This window comes from Acartia tonsa, chromosome 4 (assembly GCF_053477335.1).
Source record: "Acartia tonsa isolate MP-2025a chromosome 4, ASM5347733v1, whole genome shotgun sequence".
Classification (NCBI taxonomy): Eukaryota; Metazoa; Arthropoda; class Copepoda; order Calanoida; family Acartiidae; genus Acartia; species Acartia tonsa.
In genome coordinates this window covers 40,724,520-40,746,776 of record NC_137263.1, presented here as the reverse complement: position 1 = coordinate 40,746,776, position 22,257 = coordinate 40,724,520, and the positions used below count along the sequence as shown (strand labels likewise).

At 33.7% G+C, this 22,257-nt stretch overlaps 3 protein-coding genes across 3 annotated transcripts; 2 read left to right on the top strand and 1 right to left on the bottom strand.

Moving 5' to 3' along the window:
• Window positions 1-744: 744 nt before the first annotated feature.
• On the bottom strand, window positions 745-6,755 carry LOC145317206 (suppressor APC domain-containing protein 2). The gene is made up of 7 exons (XM_080158182.1): window positions 6,269-6,755; window positions 5,504-5,978; window positions 4,795-4,902; window positions 4,483-4,568; window positions 1,634-1,792; window positions 1,205-1,292; window positions 745-842 (listed from the first exon to the last, which is right to left on the bottom strand). Exons 1-7 carry the CDS (start codon window positions 6,511-6,513, stop codon window positions 780-782), a joined length of 1,224 nt encoding a protein of 407 aa, XP_080014308.1. The 5' UTR covers window positions 6,514-6,755; the 3' UTR covers window positions 745-779.
• Window positions 6,756-8,330: 1,575 nt separating this feature from the next.
• On the top strand, window positions 8,331-16,079 carry LOC145317203 (CCAAT/enhancer-binding protein zeta-like). Its single transcript, XM_080158179.1, has 4 exons — window positions 8,331-8,894; window positions 11,518-12,184; window positions 13,111-13,795; window positions 14,790-16,079. The coding sequence occupies exons 1-4, from the start codon at window positions 8,376-8,378 to the stop codon at window positions 16,018-16,020; spliced, it is 3,102 nt and encodes a 1,033-aa protein (XP_080014305.1). The 5' UTR covers window positions 8,331-8,375; the 3' UTR covers window positions 16,021-16,079.
• Window positions 16,041-21,296, top strand: Dp (transcription factor Dp). Its single transcript, XM_080158181.1, is given in 8 exon segments — window positions 16,041-16,706; window positions 17,653-17,787; window positions 17,789-17,835; window positions 18,339-18,453; window positions 18,681-18,759; window positions 19,242-19,412; window positions 19,610-19,960; window positions 20,713-21,296. Coding segments are annotated over 8 exon segments (1,575 nt in total). The 5' UTR covers window positions 16,041-16,119; the 3' UTR covers window positions 20,803-21,296.
• The last annotated feature ends 961 nt before the right edge of the window (window positions 21,297-22,257 follow it).

Genomic DNA, 22,257 nt, shown 5'->3' with positions numbered 1-22,257 from the left:
AACATGTTTTATTGTTTTTAATCACTAATTTTATATACATTTATCTGATATGTATATCAAAAGCAAAAAGAACTATTTTCTTCAGATTTTCATACTTTGCAAAAATGTCTTGGTTACTTTTTGCACTATATTAGCTCTAAAAAGGATTCTATATCTGATTTTTACATTTAGGATGATAGATTTTATGCCAATTATTGTGTTTACATCAAGAAAAATCATATTTTTTTGTTCCTATACCTTTTTTTATCATAAAATGTAAGAAACTGCTTTTTTCATATATAAGGTGAAAAAAGTAACACTAAAATTTTTTTTTTTGCCCTAAGTATGTTCTAAACTTATAAATATACACATTTCATAAAAAAAATTTCTAAATAAGTCATTTAAGGCATGAAATTAATTTTGCAAATTAGCATTGCAGATTTTTGCAAATAACTTGCAAATATGATTTCTGCGGATTTTCTAATTTTCATAGGCGTTTTCTATATATATTCCTCTTTCCAAAAATACCTCACTTGTCAAGATTGGATAAAAAAATCTTTGTCGTTGAGATTCCATAACTGTGCTCTTATAATAGTGTTAGAGTAGATTTAAGTATAGATGGAATGGGATCATAGTGTTAATCTGCAAATAAGATTATATTTTAGCTACTTTACAACACAATTCTCCTTGGTTTATGAAAAGTTAAAAAGTAACACATATAATACTGGTTTACAAGCAATAGTGGTTAGTATGTAAGAATAGCACCTTGAAATAATTATATAAGTTTAAAAATGCTTGAGCTACATGAATGTTCCTTCCCCAATGTTGTAGTCATTTTTATCTTGCCTCACGCGAGATCTGGCCTGAAAATGAACTTAATTTAGGAAATTATATATTCTAAACAAAGACATTTTTTTAGCTTTGTATGGTTAGGCAAGATCTTTTGAGCAGTTCCTGAAGCACTTTCTGAACAAAAAAAAACACGCCCCTAGCGTACGGCACGTAGGGTATCCGTTCGTCGTCGAGAAGGTGTTTGGTTCGAATATCGTCCGAAACAGAGTCCTCACTCATGGCTCTAAAATGTACACCTTCGGCTGACAAGTTAGATGCTGCACGGCCATACAGTACGATGTACAGTTAAAGGATTATAATGGACATAAAGTAGAAGATTAAGGGTATATTTTAGACAAAGTGCAGGTTAAGAAAAAATTCTATAGAACATTACCTGAAATAGTTCTCTAATAAGAGCTCCCTTTTCTTGGTCTAATACTGTTATGGCAGTGCTCTTTTTTCCAACTTCTTCAGTGAGTAACCTTAAGAAAAAACTTTAATGGTATGCCATGTCATATAACACATACAGTTTTAATTTACTTTGCTATGAATGCACCATCATTTATTCAAAGTAAACTTGTTATGCCTTTAGCAAAATAATCTCTTTAAAAGGCTAAACTGATTAAGTTTCATGTGCTTTTTAAAGTTAAAATATTAGAAGGTTGATGTTTTATTAGGGGAAAAGCAACTAGAGTTGTAGGTTAATCCCTCCGAAGGTAAAGTCTGATGAAACACTTATAACCCCTTAAAAAAATTACTATTTATCAATCGAATACAAGAATACTAAAGTCTCATTGTTATGAAAATTAATAGATATGCTTACTTATTTTGTTCTTTTAATCTGGATATTTGTCTTTCAAGCTCCTTTGTGTTAGCGGTCAGATTGAAAAAGGTTCTATCCCCCAGAGCAAGGTTCATACCAAGAGGAAACGCTATGTCAGCTGTGATAAGGGAATTAATCATCTGATTCACTTCGTCAATTCTAAAACAAAGATCAGACATTATGTCGTTATTCAGGGATCATTTTGTTATTTGATAACAAAAACACATTTTATTTCAAACATGATAGACATTAAATGCCTTTGTATCAACACTAATCAAATTATAAAAAATGATTCCTTTTCTCATAAAGTAAAATCGTAATCTCCCTAAAGGCTATTTTTTTCATTTCATTTATCCTTGCATTGCAATTGTACAAAACATATTAGTAAATCATGTTAACAATGAATAGTCAGGAATAAGAAGGTATAACCAACAAGCAAAATATTTTTAACAATTCAGATGGGGGGGGGGGACGGGGGGTAAATATTAAGCTCGTTATTACTATCAAGACAAACCCCCCAAATATCTGAAATCGCAAGATTTTTTCCCCGGAATTAATTCAGCTTTTGATTACAGCTGCCTAACACAGTGTGTTTTTTTTATGAGAACTTTTTAGAAAGCAATTTTACCCCACTTAGTTGCCAACACCTAAAAAAGGTTTTAGTGCATTTTTCTTAAGCTCAAATCTTCTACCCTTTGCAAGAAAAAAATTGGATTTTCAGTAGTCCACTTTGGGGGGCCTCCCTGGTTGATATATGGTCTTCAAACTGATATATTCTAGTACATGTCCCCAAAAGTATTTGTGTTTTTTAGTAGCGAAGCTACTCTATAATTCACTTTGTCCGTCCGTCCGTCCGTCAGTCAGTCCGTCAGTCCTACTATGGGGGAAATGGGATTTACTCAGCTCCTATAAAAGATGGAATGCTGAAATTTTTTGACAACATTCCCATCATTAAGGAGCACAATTGACTATAATACATCATTGGCGTTCGGACCGATTTTTAGCAGGTTTTAGGCTATTTTTATATTTTTCACATTTTTCTCCATATCTTCAGTGTTTATGGTCCGATTTTCAAAATTTTTTCAGTTATAGATATCAAAATTAAATTTTCCGTCTTTTAAAGAAAACAACCATGACGGCCAGACTGCCTTTTTAGCCGGTTTTAGGCTGTTTTTTTTTTGTATATTTAACATTTTTTCCATATCTTCAGTGTTTATAGTCCAAATTTCAAAATTTTTCAGTTATATATATCAAAATTAAATTTCCCGTCTTTTAAACAAAATAACAATGACGGCCAGACTGCCTTTTTAGCAGGTTTTAGGCTATTTTTATATATTTAACACTTTTTTCCATATCTGCAGTGTATTTGGTCCGATTTTCCAAATTTTGTAAGTTAAGGATTTAAAAATTAAATTTTTTGTCGTTTTAATAAAACAACCATGACGGCCAGACTGCCTTTTATCAGGTTTTTGGCTATTTTTATATGTTTTTTTACATATTTCCCCATATCTTTGTATATTTTGATGCAATTTTCAAACTTTTATGGGATATCTGTATCAAAATAATTTTTCCCATTGTTATGAGCATCTTTTATATAATTTACTTTGACCATCGTCATCATGCAAAATAAAACAAGGTTTCATGTTTATTTTATCCAATAAATCTATTCTTGATTTTAGTAAAAACCTTTTAAATCTACGTATTCCAATCGACGATTTTTTGTGCTTCGCTACTTGTTAACTCTGTATCTCAACTTTAAAGCGTTTTGCAGTCATTCTTGCAAAGGGTAGAAGATTTGAGCATGAGAAAAATGTGCTAAAACCATTTTTAGATGTTGACACCTAGGTTTTGAATTTTTGATTTTACTGTACTTTTTAGTAGCGAAGCTACTCTATAATTTGAAATGTCCGTCTGTCCGTCTGTCCGTCTTAGTTTGGGGGAAACGTGATTTTCTCGGCTCCTATAAAAGATAAAAGGCTGAAATTTTTTGACAACATTCCCATTATCAAGAAGCACAATTAACTATAAAACATCAATGTCGATAGGACCGCTTTTTAGCAGGTTTTAGGCTATTTTTGTATTTTTCACATTTTTCTCCCTATCTTTGGTGTTTATGGTCCGATTTCCAAAATTTTTTCAGTTGTAGAATCAAAATTAAATTTCCTTTCGTTTCAAGAAAACAACTATGACGGTCAGACTGCCTTTAAGCAGGTTTTAGGCTATTTTTTATTTTTCACATTTTTCTCCATACCCTTGGTGTTTATGGCCCAATTTCCAAAGTTTTTCAGTTATAGATATCAAAATTAAATTTCCTTTCGTTTCAAGAACACATCAATGGCGGTCAGACTGCCTTTTTGCAGGTTTTTGGCTATTTTTATATTTTTCACATTTTTCTTCATATCTTTGGTGTTTATGGTCAGTTTTTTTTAAATTTTTGTAGTTAAAAATATCAAAATTAAATTTCCCGTTGTTCTGAGCATCCAGTATGTAATTTACTTTGACCGTCAGTCTGTTAGTCATAGTGATGAAATATAAATAAATATTAAGAAATTAACAAATGTTGAAAAGGTTTCGTGATTTTTTCCTAATATGCATGCTTTTGTCAACTAATATCTAAATTCTTATTTAATTGTTTATGCTTCGCTACTTATGGATGTTGTCATCCTTGTTTTAATAGAAACTGAAATATTTTTTTGATGTTCTATAAATGGTTATAAAAAACAAAGAAAATAAGCCAATAATCATTAAATTCTAATAACTATAAGTGGGGTAAAATTGCTTTCAAAAAAGTTCTCATAAAAAAAAACCACACTGTAGTTTAAATTTGATCAGATTTTCTTTATATTCACCTTGCAATTTGGAAGACAAGTTTTTCTTTTGTTATTTCAGTGTCTGGTCTGGTTGCCCCGGTTCGAGCTAAATTTCTCATACGTTCCTAAATATTTAAATGAATCACGCACTTATTCGTAAAGTCTTTAAAATTTTAAGTTTGTGTTTGGGAAAAGTGTAAATAGTCTAAATCTTAATACATTTTTTTAAGGTAGTCATAGATTTTTCATTTCAGATTGTTCAAGATATTGTTTCATTTACGTAGTTAGTTAAGAATGGAATTTCTAATGTTAATAAAATCGACCTTTTTTTAATTAAAACTAGTTCAAAACCTGTACGGATGCTAACTGATCCTTGTACCACTCTTCGGCTTTTTCAACCGTCTGTAGTCCTTTCAATAAAGCATCTCTTTCTTCTTCTATACTCTTCATACGTTTTAACTAAAATATTGGTTTGTTAAATATAAGATCTCCTAATTAAATTAATTAATGGTGTTAAATTAAACAATAACTAGCGGCTACGCCCCTAGAGGCCTTTAGTATGTTTTTTAAAATAACATGTCCATATTGCGTTCAAGTCTCTATGTAAAAAAATCAATTTTTTGTGATTTCTCTTGGGAGGGTGGTAGTACCCTCCCACAAAATAGTTATAAACCTTCTCGGAACCTATAAAAAGCTACCCTGTTAAGGAGAACACGATCGGTTCAGCGGTTAGCGTGATCCTTCGCTACAGACAAAAAAGCTTACTACTTTATATAATAGGACTAGCGGCTACACACCCTAGAAGCCTCTAGGGACACTTAAGGTAGGAGGGGGACCTCATCCCATTTTAATTTGAGTTTCAAAATAGTAAAAAAATATTTTTTGGGGGGAAGGGGGTTGAAGATACCCTCCTTAAAAATAGTTTAAAACCTTCCCAGGACCTATAAGAAGCTTCACTGCAATGGAGAACAATATCGGTTCAGCGGTTAGCGAGATCCTTTGGGACAGACAAAAAACGCTTACTACTTTATATAATAGGATATGTATTATAACATTTTACCAATCCATAATCGATTCCATTTTGTAGGGTGTGCCTTCTTGAATGAGATTCTCTTCTGCGCATCTGTTTTCTTGTGGGTTCTGCCTCTCCCTGTTGTTTTCCCTTCTCCTTTTCTTGTTTCACATACAGCTGCGCACCAGGTTGCATATTTGTCCTCGGTCTGCGGCCGTCCAGCTCACCGTCAGATGCGGCTCCGCCATCCCCACCCAGCCGACGGTCTTGGTCAGAAAATGCGTACCGTGGGGGTTTTGGCGGGCCAGCATTATTTACTTGGTGTATAGGAGGATCTAATTTTGGCGGCAACGAGAGGGCGGGCGAAGGAGGATTACCGCCCAGTCTTTGCTGATGGCGCAGTTTTGACAATCTCAGAGATTGTTCTTCAGATTCTGAGTGGTTCTGGTTGTCTGAAGAGGAATCTTGTCTGGCCTTTTCAGCCTTGTTTCTCAATAAGCATATCTTCAAACCAGCACAAAATCTAAATGTATAATAAATTAAACACAATTTTGCTATTATATTATTCCACATGAAGTCAGGGTCGTGACCTATTAAGAGAGACAAGTAGAAATAACGTGAACCATAACATTTGTAAAGTTAAAAGTTCTTAAAAGTTGTTGGCGAAACTAAGACTTTAGTTAGACAATTTGAAAAGACATCCCAATTTAGGCCGGGTATAATATTACAACATATTCAAAGGTTGCGTACACAATTAATTGTGTATCCTATATACGTACTCCTGTGTGTCAAGACCTGATAGCAGGTATTTACCTTTCAAAGCTAAGTTCGCCTGTGGGAGGAGTAACCTTCTTGAGGCTATCAATGACTCCAGAGGGAAGGCCAACTCCTCCATCCTCTGTGTTCCAACGTGTTTCAATATCAGACAAGTTAATATATCCTGTCTTTTTATCATCCATAACATCAAATAAAGTTCGCATAGCTGATACGAATTTTGGGGGGAGACCTTGCAGCGCTTTGCTCCCCTTGGAGTATTCTTCTCTTGGCCCAGACATCATTGCTTTATTAATATACTAATTTTATTAAATTTATTATCTTAATTTCTATTCCATGTTTTCATATTTGTTTTTGTTTATTTATCTACCTGTTGCGCTTATAATGCCGCTGTTAATTTTTTGGGGTAAGTATGGTTTTAATATTATTACAAATTACAAAATCTTTTCCACAAAAATTAAGTTTTAATTATAATTTAACTTTTCATTTTTTGTTTTTGTTTTAATATGAAATAATTACTAAAGTATATATAGCCCTGTTTTTTGCATGAAGACGACATAAAGAATTGGTCAGAAAAATAAAAGACATATTTCCCCTTTGAATAATGCATTGCAACCTATTTGATAAATTTATTATTTTAATAAATCTAAACTAGGTATTCATGCTAAATTAGAGAACTTTCTCCCTATTTTGGAAGATTTTTGGCATATCAGGAGGGAAAGAAATTAAGGGCTGAGTTTCAAATTTACCACTTTTCCTCTACGAACAAAGGTTTAACGTGTAACAGGAGACTCTTTGTATAGCAAAAAGGCCAGCTGGAAGTTTTTGTTTAATTTGGAAAGGCAGTCATCGTTAAGTTTTTTTTCTATGTTTGAATTTATTAAAAATAACAGTTTATGACAAAAAGAAAAGATTGTACAGGGAAAATTATGGTTTCCATATTGTTGTGGAATAGTGTACACCTCGCAATTATTACCCCTACAACTATGCTGCTAGCATAGGTGTCAAATGTATATATTTTTTTGTGTATTTTACGCTTTTAAACATAATTATTTCTTTATTATTATTCACCCAAAAAAATAAAGATTTATTACATAATTGAAAATTATTTTCTTTTATATAAACTGCATTATTACGATAATTAAATTTTTGTAAAATAGGGAAATATTTTTAAACATAATCTTATGACAGAATCTTATGCTTCCATATCCATTTTATGACAATTTTTCATTAAGAAGAAAAATAATTGAATATTTTACACAAATTATGCTAGAAATAAATGCTAAATACTCAATTAAACTTTATCTCCACATTGAAAGTTCAAATAACACCTTTTTTGTATAAAGTGATATAAAAAAAATGTGGCACCTATGGCTGCCAGATTTGATTATCTTCACTTGCGCGCATTCTAGTTTCCTAACTTCTTTCATTAAAAAATAATTAATTTTCCCCTTCTATAGACAATAATATACTTCTAATTTAAATTTTAATTAGGATATTGAAACGTTTATAATCTTTTCAATCTGAAATATCCTTCCTATATATATAAATTTCAATGTTTGTTTAGGCGCATGGTAAATAAAAACGACATAAAACAGGACGAAAACATTCTTAGAAGCGAAGCTGAACAAGTTAGGTGATGAACTAACATTCACAATTACAGAGTAACAACGCAAATAATACCTATTGTTTAATATTTAGATGTCTGGTAATAAATTGTATTTATTATCAAATGCAGGATGCTTAAATATGGACGTACGTACATACCTGTGTGTTTGAAGAACATATACCTATAAATAAGCTTCGCGCGCTCACAACATTATGTCTACTGTTCTAGGATTCAATGGTCTCAAAATATTATTAAAATTCGATCATTTATTAAATTATAATTCGTAATAAAAACAGCAAAAAAATATTGTTAAAAATAGACATACTTACTTTCTGTGGACGATAATTAATAGTGTTTCTACGTTTTTTTAATTGTACTAAACTGCAACAGAAGCTAATCGTCATGCCAAGTGTTACATCGATATGACAATTCTAACATGCTAAAAATAACGACAAGAGAAATCCGTTGAGGGCGGACGTATCTGAAAATGAAATGTATAAAAACTTTTAATCATTTGTATTATTTTCAGAATCAGCAATGGTCAAATTTAAGAAGGATTCGTTTTCCGGTAAACGGGGAAATAAACCAACTTTTCTGAAATTTAACAAAACAAATGGTGTAGAGAAAAATGAGAAGACCGGAAAGGCCGCCAGAGTTGAGAAAGGTGTTGATGTGCTTCTTGATTTAATACAAGCAAAAGCCAAAAAGAAACTTAATGACACAGAGAAAACATCTAAATCATCCTCATGGGAAAAAAAGAAATCAGCCCCAGGGGGGAAAATGAAATCAGCCTCAGGAGGAAAAATGAATTCCACCTCAGGAGGAAAAATGAATTCCACCTCAGGAGGGTACATGAAACCAGCCTTAGGGGGAAAAATGAAACCAGCCCCAGGCGGGAAAATAAAACCAGCCTCTCGGGGAAACATGAAATCAGGTCCAGGGGGAAAAAGGAAATCAACCCCACAGGGTGAAATTCAGTATAACACGGTGAACAGTACTTCCGAGGAAATGAAATATGATAAAGATTTTGTCAAGAATGAAGTTTATAACTTTCAGGTAAATATATTTACTAATATGGACTAATCAGAATATCTAAACCCGATCGTTTTGTCTGATTTAAACTTCTGAACTAGAATGAAATGTCTAAGATTTCTAAATTTTATTTTATTTTCTTTATAATTTAGCTATTGGATTTGAAACTATATTTTCTATTGTTTTGTTTTTAGCTCTTATGAACTACTCTGGAGATTCTTTGTTCAGTTTTTCTATTTTTAAAAGCGAAGCTTTTCTATAATAAGGGTCAGTCAGTCCGTCCGTACGGATAGCTTTTTCGTTAATTTAGGCATTTCAAACTTTGCAGGATGATTCCTGTAGTAGTTAGGTACGATTTAGAAAGCTTAGCAACTCTATAATCGTTACCAGAATGTCCGTACGTCCATTTTAAACATGTTTTTTTACTTTTTTAACAACAATTTTTTATGTGATAAAATCATCCGATTAATCTGATTTTTGGATACTGATTCCTATTACAATAATGTACAATATTTTGAGCGAAGCATCTCTATGATCAAGTCTGAAAAATGTGAGTATGTCCTTAAACAGAATTCTGTATTTAAGAAGTTTTGCAACAAATTTACGTACAATTATGTCTAAATTTATGTATTTTATATTTTGCATATACAGTTCTGGCACTCTACAAGAGTTAATGTTCGTCTGTCATACCGTTTCAGAGCTTCGCTTTTATGGATGTTCTCATCCTTGTTAGATTCTACTTTATATTGTGTTATTTATTCTTTTATTTAGTTTTCTTTCTTAGTATATAACTTCAACTAATTTAGATGTAAAGAGGGTGTTTATTTATGTAGGTATTCCGTAAAATACGGGGTATTGTACACAAAGAAACATCCTAGTAATTTAACAAGAAATTTCAAAGTGTATTTTTTTTATTTTTCAAAACGTTCGATTTTTACGACACCTGCTGGTTAAAAAGATACGAATGAGACACATCGCTTTAGTTTAAAGCTTAAATGTACTTTTTTATTCCTTAGCTAAAAGTAAAGATTGTGTCTTTCACAGAAATATTGTTAATTTTTAAAAAACTTTAAAAAAGGGGGGGGGGGGAAATGTGGTGACTCGTGCCACGACATACCAGCAATTTTATTTTGGGTGCTACTCCCTTAGTTTTAGAGATAATTGGGTGAAATCTTTTGGGCTGGGTCACTAATTACCCCAACTATTGGTATCTTTCAAAAAAAACGGCGGCGGGTCCGCCGCTCCCACCGTTCGCCGCCATTTTCCGCCGCCGCCATATTGCATTTCTCGCCGAATTAGGCAATTTGGAATCATTTGAGACCATGTTATTTTTTTCAAAAATTTTTCCCCTTACAACCAACCCTGCGGGGGGACTTAGTCATTTTTTTCAAATTCTCGTTTATCAAGGTATATCTTAAATTCAGTGCTTCTCCTAAGCTTTTAAAGATATTGAGACAAAACCTTTTGAGGTAGATCAGTAAAAAATATTTGAATAAAAATGGCGGCGGTACCGCCGCTTCCGCCGTCCACCGCCATTTTCCGCCGCCGCCGCCAAAATTTTTTTTATTGCATTTCTCGCCGAATTAGGCAATTTGGAATCATTTGAGACCATGTTATTTTTTTCAAAAATTTTTCAAAAGATTTTGTCTCAATATCTTTAAAAGCTTAGGAGAGGCACTGAATTTAAGATATACCTTGATAAACGAGAATTTGAAAAAAATGACAAAGCTTTTAAAGATATTGAGACAAAATCTTTTGAGGTAGATCAGCAAAAAAATATTTGAATAAAAAATGGCGGCGGTACCACCGCTCCCGCCATCCACCGCCATTTTCCGCCGCCCACAGGACGGCTTGTAAGGGGAAAAATTTTTGAAAAAAATAATATGGTCTCAAATGATTCCAAATTGCCTAATTCGGCGAGAAATGCAATAAAAAAATTTTGGCGGCGGCGGAAAATGGCGGTGGACGGCGGAAGCGGCGGTACCGCCGCCATTTTTTATTCAATTATTTTTTACTGATCTACCTCAAAAGGTTTTGTCTCAATATCTTTAAAAGCTTAGGAGAGGCACTGAATTTAAGATATACCTTGGTAAACGAGAATTTGAAAAAAATGACCAAGTCCCCCCGCAGGGTTGGTTGTAAGGGGAAAAATTTTTGAAAAAAAATAACATGGTCTCAAATGATTCCAAATTGCCTAATTCGGCGAGAAATGCAATAAAAAAATTTTTTTTGGCGGCGGCGGAAAATGGCGGCGAACGGCGGGAGCGGCGGACCCGCCGCCGTTTTTTTTGAAAGATACCAATAGTTGGGGTAATTAGTGACCCAGCCCAAAAGATTTCACCCAATTATCTCTAAAACTAAGGGAGTAGCACCCAAAATAAAATTGCTGGTATGTCGTGGCACGAGTCACCACATTTCCCCCCCCCCCCCTTTTTACAATTCTTCCCAAGAATTTTCTTATGATTAAGTCTGCTGTGTACTATTATTATGTTTTTATATATTCGACCACAAATGCAGTTGTTTATTAATCTTATTAAAGCTAAATTTTAAAGTAAAAATAGAACACATGAATTAAGTTTGTATTGAAAATGTAATAATATATTTAATAGTTTGTATTGAAAATGTAATAATATAATTCGTAATTTAGGGAAGATGGAGTTCAGAACTGCCTGCTGTACCAAATGAACCATGGAACCCGCCTTCTCAAGTGATTATCCAGAAATACAAGAAGCAAGCAGAAGCATTGTATGAACAGGAAATTGCTAACTATGAGAAGAACATGAAAGGTGAAAGTGACAGCAATTGGTTGAAGTTGGTTCTGGACAAGGGAACTATACAGGACAAAATGGCAGCCGCGCTTGTTCACATTAGAAGTTCTACTGTTCACGGGCTCAACTCTCTTGAAAATATTCTCTCCCAGGTTAACCTGAAGTGCAGGCGATTTTGTTATCCTTCAATTGACGCTATTGTGACTATCCTATCCTCTGATCTGCTAATACCGGATAAAAAGTTGACATCATTTGACAAAAATCCTTTCCATATTTTAACTCAGTTGTCAGAAACTGAAAGAAACAAGGCACTCTTCTTGTGGTGGTTTCAACACAAGCTTAAGCAGTTTTACGCAAGATTTTTAGAGGCTCTAGATGAGATTGGCAAAGACTTCAACGAAAAGTCAAAAGAACTTGTTCTGGAAGCTTACAAGACGTTGCTGATATGTAATCCTGAAAAGGAACACATTCTTTTGACGAAATTAGTCAATAAATTAGGTGATCCTGTACATAATATTGCCAAGAAGGCCTTTAAATCCTTAGAAGGTACGTTGTATTTTCAATTAAATGAATGAATGGAATTGACAATCTTTTTTTTACCTACCTTGTATACCTAAAAAAAATTGCACAACATTTTCTCTTATACTAAATGTTTTAAGTTATTTTTTAATTTTTATTAAATATACCTAGACTTTGAAGGCTACATAATATAGATTATATAGAACATAACTATCCACTTCTTAGATATAAGAAAATTCACTTAGGTGGTTTAGCCCTTTAAATTCTACCTAAAGAGGACTATCCACGAACGAGAGCACATGATTCTAAGTACCTTCCAGCATTGATCCTAAGTATTTTCTTTCAGAATATAATAGGACACCATGTATTATTAATATATTGACGAGAAAATTTATGTTTCACCATGTTTTTTTTAGGTATTTTAATTGATTTTGAAAACTTTTATGAAGCGAATTCTTTTAATAAAATGGATATTTGATGTTACATATGCGAATACTCGTGTTATATAGATTGTAAATTAATCCATATTAGCATTAATTTAAACATACATATGAGATATAGTAAATGTGCTTTTGACTTTTTTTAATTTTTATCATTTGACAACATGGACAATTAAAGACACCCTGAACTCAACAAAACGTTTGATAGAATATTAACGAAAAATGGTGGACATTTTTTTTATTTTCTTCAACTTAAAGTGGTGAAACATAAATTTTCTCGTCAATATATTAATTATTGATAGTGACCTATTATATTCTGAAAGAAAATACTCAGGATCAATGCTGGAAGGTACTTAGAATCACGTGCTCTTGTTCGTGGATAGTCCTCTTTAGAGTTGGCATTGATAGGGCATATCTATGCTTTAAAATATCATTTCTCTTTAATCATATCATTCAAAAAAATTTAATTCATCAGATTATACCATTATGATTAAATATTTTCTATTTTTTAAGGATTACTTGAATTGCATCCCGCAATGAAACGTGTAGTTGTAGAAGAGGTAAAGAGATTTCTCTACATACCCAACATGGCACAGAAATCGCAGACACGCGCATTGGCCTTCTTATCACAAGTTAAGTTCATTCGCAATGATCCATTGGACATTGCTGGGAAATTAGTTCTCCTCTACTTTGATTTTTTTAAAGTTGTAATTAAGAAAGGTGAGATAGAGTCTAGAATGATGTCGACAATTTTGAATGGTGTCAATAACGCTTTTCCATACTCAAAAATCGATGTAAGTGTGCTGGAGGAAAACATAAATACAATTTACACAATGATCCATTTGGTTTGTTTCAATACTAGCATTCAAGGATTTCAATTGCTGTATTCTCTCCTGGACGCCAAAGTAGGCCTGACTGACAGATACTACACAACCTTGTACTCCAAGATCTTTGACCCAGGGTTCAGATGCGCCAAGAACAAAGTCGTGTTTCTCAACCTGTTGTTCAACTCCATGAAAAGAGACTCCCAGGTGGAGAGGGTGCGCAGCTACATTAAGCGTGTTCTCCAGACCTGCGAGTACATGCCACCCAATGTTGCCGCAGGATTGCTCATTATTGTGTCGGAGCTTCTTAAGGCAAGAACAGATTTGGACATTGCAGTGAAACGACCATCAGGATCCGGCATAAATCTTTCTAGGTAACTAACCACTTTGATTAATAGAAATACAACTTTATCATTATTTATATCCATCCATTAGGAACGATTTAGGAGAAACTAGCGGGGAGTAAGGGAGGGGACAATGGATCGAATATTCAATTTTTAGGAGTCTAGACTTTGGGTACTGGCTTAAAGGGAATGTGCATGAATTTAGCAGTTTTTTGACTGAGTTTGGGTACTTGCGCATGAAATGCCGCTACTCGTTGTGTATGTTTTGAATATTGCAGACGGGGAGAAGGGATAAGTGAAGTGGGGGGCAAGGGAAATAACTACTCGTTGTGTTAGTTTGGAATGTAGCAGACGGGGAGAAGGGAGGTGGGGGCAAGGGGCAAGGGAAATAAACAGAATAAAAAGGGGCAGTCATATTCTTGCTAGCAGCTGGCCGGGTCCAATAATCTTGTATTATAAAAATCACACCATAAAACCTCAATATATTTCATCAAAAACAAGTTGTGATTTCACTTTACATGACGCTATGGAAATCTATTATTCAATTAACAATCCCTTTATAATTTCCTACAAAATTGGATTAAACTGGATTTCATGCCCTTTCTTTGATAACTCTTATATTGAATTAATTGCCCATTGTCCCCTCCCTTACTCCCTGAGAAACTAGCATATTTTATTTGGGGAAGACGTCAAATTTTTATTGTTGTAAATCTTCTGATCTATGAATATTGAGAATCTATTCTTTAACTCAATTTTTCCGTTGATCGTCCATAACTCAATCGAGATAGACATGATTCCTGTCTTACTAACTTTAATTACCTAGGTAGTTATTTGGAGTAATTTTAGATAATGTATTTTTTAAAAGATTTCCTTTTCTGTAAATTTGTCTATATCCCCATTGGGTCAAGTATCAAGGGGGGAAATGGCTTTTTCAGTTGTGTGCGAAATCTTACTGCAGATACTTAGGTATAATATAGGAGATGTTAAATCGTTGATTTAAATGATTCATAATTGAAATATTTAGGTTCGACTATTCTGATGACGAAGATGATGAACATTTCAATGATATCAATGAGGAGGAGCAACAAAACAATGAAAATAAGACAATGAAACAAAAAGGCATAATCTTCAGAAAGGAGAAAAGTGATGATAAAGAATCCGAGACTTATGATCCTTTCAAGAGAAATCCAACGTATGCTAAAGCTGAATATACAGAACTTTGGGAGCTAGCATCACTTACTTCTTATTATCATCCTTCAGTTAGTCTTTTTGCAACCAACGTCTGCGAAAAGAAGACCATAGACTACCCGGGAGATCCTATTGAGGATTTTACAAACATAAAGTTCTTGGAAAGATTTGCTTTTAGAAATCCCAAGATAATTAAAGATACTGATCATATGTCTTACTATGCTAAAAAGAAGTTGTACAAGCCAACTTCTTACAAGGCCTTACAACCAGGAAGTGCAGAGTACATGGCTTGTAAACCAGAAGCGTTGCTGGATGAAAAGTTTCTTTATGACTTCTTTGTTGCTATGACAGAAAGAGAAATGCAGAATGAGGTAGAAATGGAATCACGTGGTCAGGTGAAACAAAAGGAGGAAGATGCTGATCTTGAGGACAGTGAAGATGAAGAGGAAACAGAAGAGTTTGGAGATGTTGACTTTTCAAGTGGCTTGAGAAAGAACAAAAACAGAGGAATGGATAAGAAAAATAAGAAGAAGAGGAAAGGTGATTCCTCTGATGAAGAGTCTGACTTGGGCAGTGAGGAAGAGTCTGATGGTGAAGACGGTGAACCAGAAATGGATGGGGAAGGATTTGGAAGTTACTCTGAAGGAAGTGACATTGAGGGCGCTGATGGGCAGGGAGAACAAGATTTGGACTTCTCCGATGAAGATGACGGTCCTCCAAAGAAGAAACGCAAGCAAGCAGACACCAAAGGAAAGAAGGAGACAAAAGCTAAGAAAAAACCACTCGGCAAGAAAAACGTATTTAAAAATGATTATGATCTTGATGAGTTTAATAGGATGGCAGAAAAGTTTGGAGAAATACTAGAAAGGAACAAAAACTCGGGTGATGCAAACGAGTACGTTGTTAAGGGCAAGGTCCATGCAAAGCAGTTGAAATGGGAACGCCAACAAGAGGAAACCATGAAAGGTAGAGACCACTGGAGGGGTGGAGGAAGGTTCAAAAAGTATGGTCATGCCAAAGGATCTGGGAACAAGTTTGGCAAAAAGAAATTTGGAAAGAAAAAGTGATTTTTTCTTGTTATATACCTATTTTTTTTAATGCATTTGTTGTTTTTTTTCAGAGAAAATGTAAATCTTACCGTAAATAATCAGCAAGAATTAACAATCATGAACTCTAAACCCCTGGGACAGCCTGGCGCTACGTTTTTAACTGGCAAGCAGGCAGCGGAAATTCTAGAAAAGTTAAAAGTTATAAAAAATATAGATGGTCAGTCTATTAAGATTCAGACCATCCAAACCAACCCACAAACTGGTGTTAAAAAGTTAGTTGCCATACCTATACAATCTGCGCCGTCTACAACGGTTGGCGGGGGGACTAATCTCAGCGTGAGTCCTATGAAAACTCTTAAAACATCGGAGTCCCCCGTGTTGACTCAAGGGCGTACAATAAAGATTGGTTCTCCCTCAAATTTCTCTAATGTTTCCCTGGTCAGGGCATTGCCTACAAGTTTGACCGGCAGCGGCGCTGTTCCAGTCAGCATTCAGCAGCCAAATCAAACCGCTGTCGGGGTTGTAACGTCTGCAGGAGTCCTGAAGCTACCGTCTCATACCATAATCCAGGCCAGCAGTGCATCCAGTTTACCTGTGATTAGCACGCAGGCCACGGTCATGAGCAAACAACGAGTTACGCTTACACCACAAAAGCCTACATTTAGTTTAAGCAATGTGGTAACTTCATTATCCAAAAATAATAGGTAAGAACATTGTATTAGCTAATTCAATTTTTACCCTTACTTTTATAATAAGAATTTAATTATAATATTATTTCATTTTTATTCCATCCGTCATCTGTAAAAATTCATGACAATTTATTTTCCTCGTCATAGATGCATGTTATTAAAATAAGTAAAAAGATAAGCATTCTCACAATTTTTATTATTTGCTGTAGTAGTAAAATAGCAAAAAATACCTATGTTTTATTTAGGTTTGTTTAAACTATGGATGTTGTAATCCTTGTGCTTGCTAGACATTTTAATTTTTGTTGTGCTTCACTACTTATGGTGGATGTTGTCATCCTTGTTCTTTCTACACTTTTTAAAATGTTTTTTTTTTTGCTTCGCTACCTTTGTATGTTGTAATCCTTGTTCTTTCTAGACATTTTAAAATGTTTTTGTGCTTCGCTACCTTTGCATGTTGTCATCCTCGTTCTTTCTAGATATCCTATAATGTTCTAATTAGGGTTGGCAATCCGGAATCCGTCCAATTTTTGGCCAATTTGGAATCCGTTTTTTAATAGCGGATTCGGATTTTTAATTGGTAGGCTAAAATTAGCGTCTTAAGTTTTTTTCAACTCCCCCTTTTTGAAGGCAAAGATTATCATCATTATATATAATATCTTTTAAAATCTGGTTCGATTCTCGGAAGTGAATTATAGAGAACACCAAGAACATTAATTTTTAGGACATATGTAGCACTTAATTTTTAATTTTTTAAAAAGCCTTTTAAAATATTGCTATAATCCGGAATCCGAATCCGCCATTTTTTTGGACGGATTCTTGTAAGAATCCGAATCCGGTCCAAAAATTTGACGGATTGCCATCCATAGTTCTAATGCTTCGCTACTTATGGATGTGGTAATCCTGTTTTTTTTTTCAAATTATCTTAAGCTTAAGTTTTCTTTAAATACTAATGTTGCTTTAGTGTTGGCACGAGTAGCACCTCAACCATTTTAACCTCAATATCTGGTGGATCAAATCGTGACTGTAGCCCCAACAAACCAGCCAACCAGAACTCTGGAACTTGGAGAGTTTATAAGTGCCAAACGCCCGCTAGAAATTGACAGCGCCGAAATGTCAGAAGCAAAGCGGAGAAAGACTGAAAAAGGTAAGATTTAATAAACAAAGAGGGTTGTTGATATATGTATATTAATTCTAAAGATATCAGCTGAGTCTAATAAGTAAAAGAGGGGGGGGGGGGGGGGGGTAATAAGCTGTTCTTATTTGCAAATGGAAAAAGAATGCAGCATAAAATATTTTTAAAAGGCATAAGTTACCGCTGATCATAAACTACTGATATAAGTTTCTTATAGCAAAAAGACACATTATTTTTACTGTTTAACTCACGTACAGACCATAAATATAGACAGCTTTGATTTTATTAACCCCTTAAATTTGAACCTGTGTAGGTAAATAGTAATTATTTCTTCCACTAACTTAATTTTTTAAAGCTTTCTCGTCATTGGTATGGCTCTAGGAACATTCAAGCAGCGTTTCCAAAAAGTTATTTTTAAAGTGCCATCCTTCTGCTATGTGTTCTAGTCCTTTGTAAGGTTTCAAAAGAATATCCTTTTAATGCAAACCGATATTGTTTCACTTAATATTTTTCAGGTGGCAAAGGTCTGCGTCATTTCTCGATGAAGGTTTGTGAGAAGGTGAAGGCTAAAGGAACTACGTCCTACAACGAGGTGGCCGATGAATTGGTGGCAGAACTAACGGATCCAAGGTAAAGAAAGTCAGTTTGCGAATAAAAAATAAATAAATAGCGTATTTTTTTCGTGGGTTAGCTTTAACCAGTTATGCAAATCCGAATCTGTTAAGGATTCTTGTGCAAATTTTAAAGAGTTCACTTTTTTAAAGAACATAAAACTCTGGTGTAAGGTCCAAGTAATAATAAATCCATTGTCTTTTATTTGAAAGATTAAGATAATATATTTAATTTTGTTGTTGTAGATATCAATCTCCAAGCGACCCAACTTACGACCAGAAGAATATTAGGCGCAGAGTTTACGATGCTTTGAATGTTTTGATGGTAAGTGTAGCGTAAGTTATCCTATCTATAATAAAGCAGAACGGTGTCTGTTCGTCCGTTCGTCTGTCCTTCTGTCTGAAGTTTAAGATCTAGGTAACTGCTGGACGCTAAGGTTGTACTTCTCAGGGAATATAGTTACTGGGACTGAGAAAAAAAAATTTATAGAAAAAAATATGAAGTAATACGGGGTACAAATTTCCTTGGTATCATCTTTCTTGGGGCTTTGCCCCTTGTAAAAAAAAACAGTTTTTTTTTTTAAATGAAGCTTAAGATTTCAATAACTATGGAACTGATTGAGTTCATCTCTTTAGGGCAGCTACACAAAAGTCCCGGGATCGTTTTAGTATATTTTATTGTTAGAGTTAAGCCTTTCGATGAATTTAGGATAGTTTTCTACTCCCAATTACCCCTTTGAGCACAAATACCCTTGTTGCTTAGTCGCACCCACAAGTTTAAAAAATATAGCATTATTTAATATTCAGGCCATGAACATCATAAGCAAGGAGAAGAAAGAGATCAGATGGTTGGGGCTGCCAACTAATTCCGTGCAGGAGGCCACAGCTCTGGAGACAGTGAAGGCGGAAAGGCTACAGCGGATCAAGGTCAAGACCAAGCAGTTACAAGATCTTATATTACAACAGATTGCTTTTAAGGTGTGTGTAACAAAATATAAAATTTTAATATTCTAAATTCGATTATATCTTTCAGATTAGGTTTTTAGGCTCAGAGTTATTTCAATCTTACAGGTGCCTTTCATAGTTTAGACTTCTTGAAAGTAGCTAGTAAACTTGATATAAAGATTAAGGATAAAATGAATTTAAAATAAAACCTAGTGAAATTTTTTTTAAAGAATCTTGTTGAGAGAAATCGTGAGTGTGAGGCGACCACGGGGGGACCAACACCCAACTCGGCCATCCAACTTCCCTTCATCATTGTGGGCACCAACAAGCGCACCGTCATTGACTGCTCCATATCCAACGACAAGATGGAGTACCTCTTCAACTTTGACAACACCTTCGAGATTCATGATGATATGGAGGTGTTGAAAAAGATGAAGATGACCATGGGGTTGGAAAACGGGTCCATATCTGCAGAGGACCTGCGCAAGGCAAAGAGTATGGTACCCAGGTCGTTACAGTCATACGTAGAGGAGATGGCCAAGCAAGGGGTGGACGCTTCCTGTCATTCACTTACGCCAAAGGTAAGAGATATAAATCCTGCTTCTTTGCTGTAACACTAGTTGCATGCATCAGCTCGTTGACTGGTAGGTAATCGGTTCGAATCTCAGTTAAACCTGGCGCCATAACCACCTAAGACGTCGAAATATGGATGACATAAAAAGAGCGCAACTTATTAACTTATTACCGTGTAAAATAAGGACCTCTAGACAAAGGTTGTGAAGTTATTTTCATTTCATTTGAAGATTTTTAAGCTGAATTTTTAACTACGTTAGAATGTTTGATAATGTTAAAATTTTTTACTGAAATATTTCTTTATTTTAACATTTCTATTTAAACAACCTAACGTCATTGTTTATAGAATAGAAAATAATATAAAATTTCCATGAGTTTTTATTTAAATATTTCAATTGCGCATGTGACTATTAACTCAATTTTTATAAAAATTCGTAAACATAAAACCTACGTAAAATGACAACTATCATATCTGTCAAATGTTTGTGTGGCGAAAAAATGGAATCGGGTATTTCTTAAAATGCAGAAAAAAAGGGAAACAACAAATACATTTAGAATATAGAGTCGGCAAACTGTCTAATTTTTGGACCGGATTCGGATTCTTGCAAGAATCCGCCCAAAAATAAAGCGGATTCTCCGCGGATTCCGGATTCTTTATTTCGTATTTCAATCCCTATAATTTAAATAATTTTTAAAAGATTCAACAAATCCACTGTTTGATTGTTCATTGTTTTCTTTTGTATAAAAAGAATTATTTTAGGTGAGTGAGCCCATAATCAAGACTGAAACTGATCCGCTGAGTACCTTCGAGACTATTCAACATGGAATACATGAAGATTCGGATGAATAAACAGTGAAACCAACACGCCTAAGTCTGGTTTCAGGGTCAATAGTCATTTATAATCACACTACGTTATATATGGGAGAGATGGTTATATTGCAGGGTTCTCGTAAATACTTATTAATGGGCTCTAATAAACATCAAAGAGAGCTATGAACTATAAAAGAATTTGCTTTATTGTACAAAATATCAATAGTGTGGTTACAGATATATGACTATTGACTCAAATCAGGAAAATAAGAGATATGTGTGTGTATACAAAATAGCAAATAAAACCTTATACTTGCTAATAAATTTTTTTGCTGTCCAGTATGCACACCAAGCTGTTTTCATTCCTAGTCAATATTTTCCATGGTCTCATTTAAACAAATAAAATCTATTATAAAGTGTAGAATAAAATATATAATATTTTGTTATCAGTTAAGAGGATGGGTTGTTCAACCCAGATGAAAGATGTGTTCATTTTTCTTCGCTTTAGTCCATATAAAAGATTTCAAATAGAAGTAGGATTGCAAATTGAAAAGAAAAATTTTGGCATTTGTTTCAAGCGAAATTGATAGGTACCTATTTAATTTTATTAGCCTCTAAAAGAAAATATTTAAAAGCTTTACAACGAAGTAAAAAATGAACTTAACTTTCTAACTGTTAACTTAGTTAATTTATGTAATGTATTATATTATAATATGAATATCAAATATTATTATTTTTCTTATCTACTTCAATAATGGCATGATATGATTACAATTAGATGGCTCTGTAATTTCTATGTAATTAAATAAGTAATAAATTGAAATATTAGGATATTAAGTAGAAATTCTATAAGTCTTAATTATGTTTTATACCTAATTTTCTTCAAATAAAATTGTAATTGAAGTTTAATTTATTTAACAAACTGAAGTGCCTTTGTCTGCATCGATTTACAATTTTCAGTTGTATAATTAAAGTTTAATTTTTTTACCTTCAGCACATCAATAATATTAACTTATAATATTTAGGGTGAGAGAAATGTGTCGAGGTTTTTTTTCCAGTATGGCTTCGAAACCATTTAATATCCGCAGGATTAGAAAATAAAACTCGTAAAATTAATACCAGTTTTTTTTAGCCCAGGCCTTTGGCCGCTCGAGGCTAACTATAGTGGTTTTAATCTTCACATATTTGTAACCCCAAATCCGGTTTTATTCCAAGTTAAGAATTAAATTACTGATACCTTACTCTTACCCAGAAAATATTTGAAATTTTATATTTGACTAAACTGTTAAACAATAATAATAACGATAAAAATGCTTTATATAACTTTCAAGTTGGCATTAAATAATACTTTTACAATTTTAGATCATGTATTTCTAAATTATTATTTTTTTAAAGAAAAGTAGAAAAAGATTATAAATTATAGATAACTTTTGTATATATTATGTAATGATTTTCAGTTCCAAATTTGTGCCTTAAAAGGTTTTTTTAAAATAC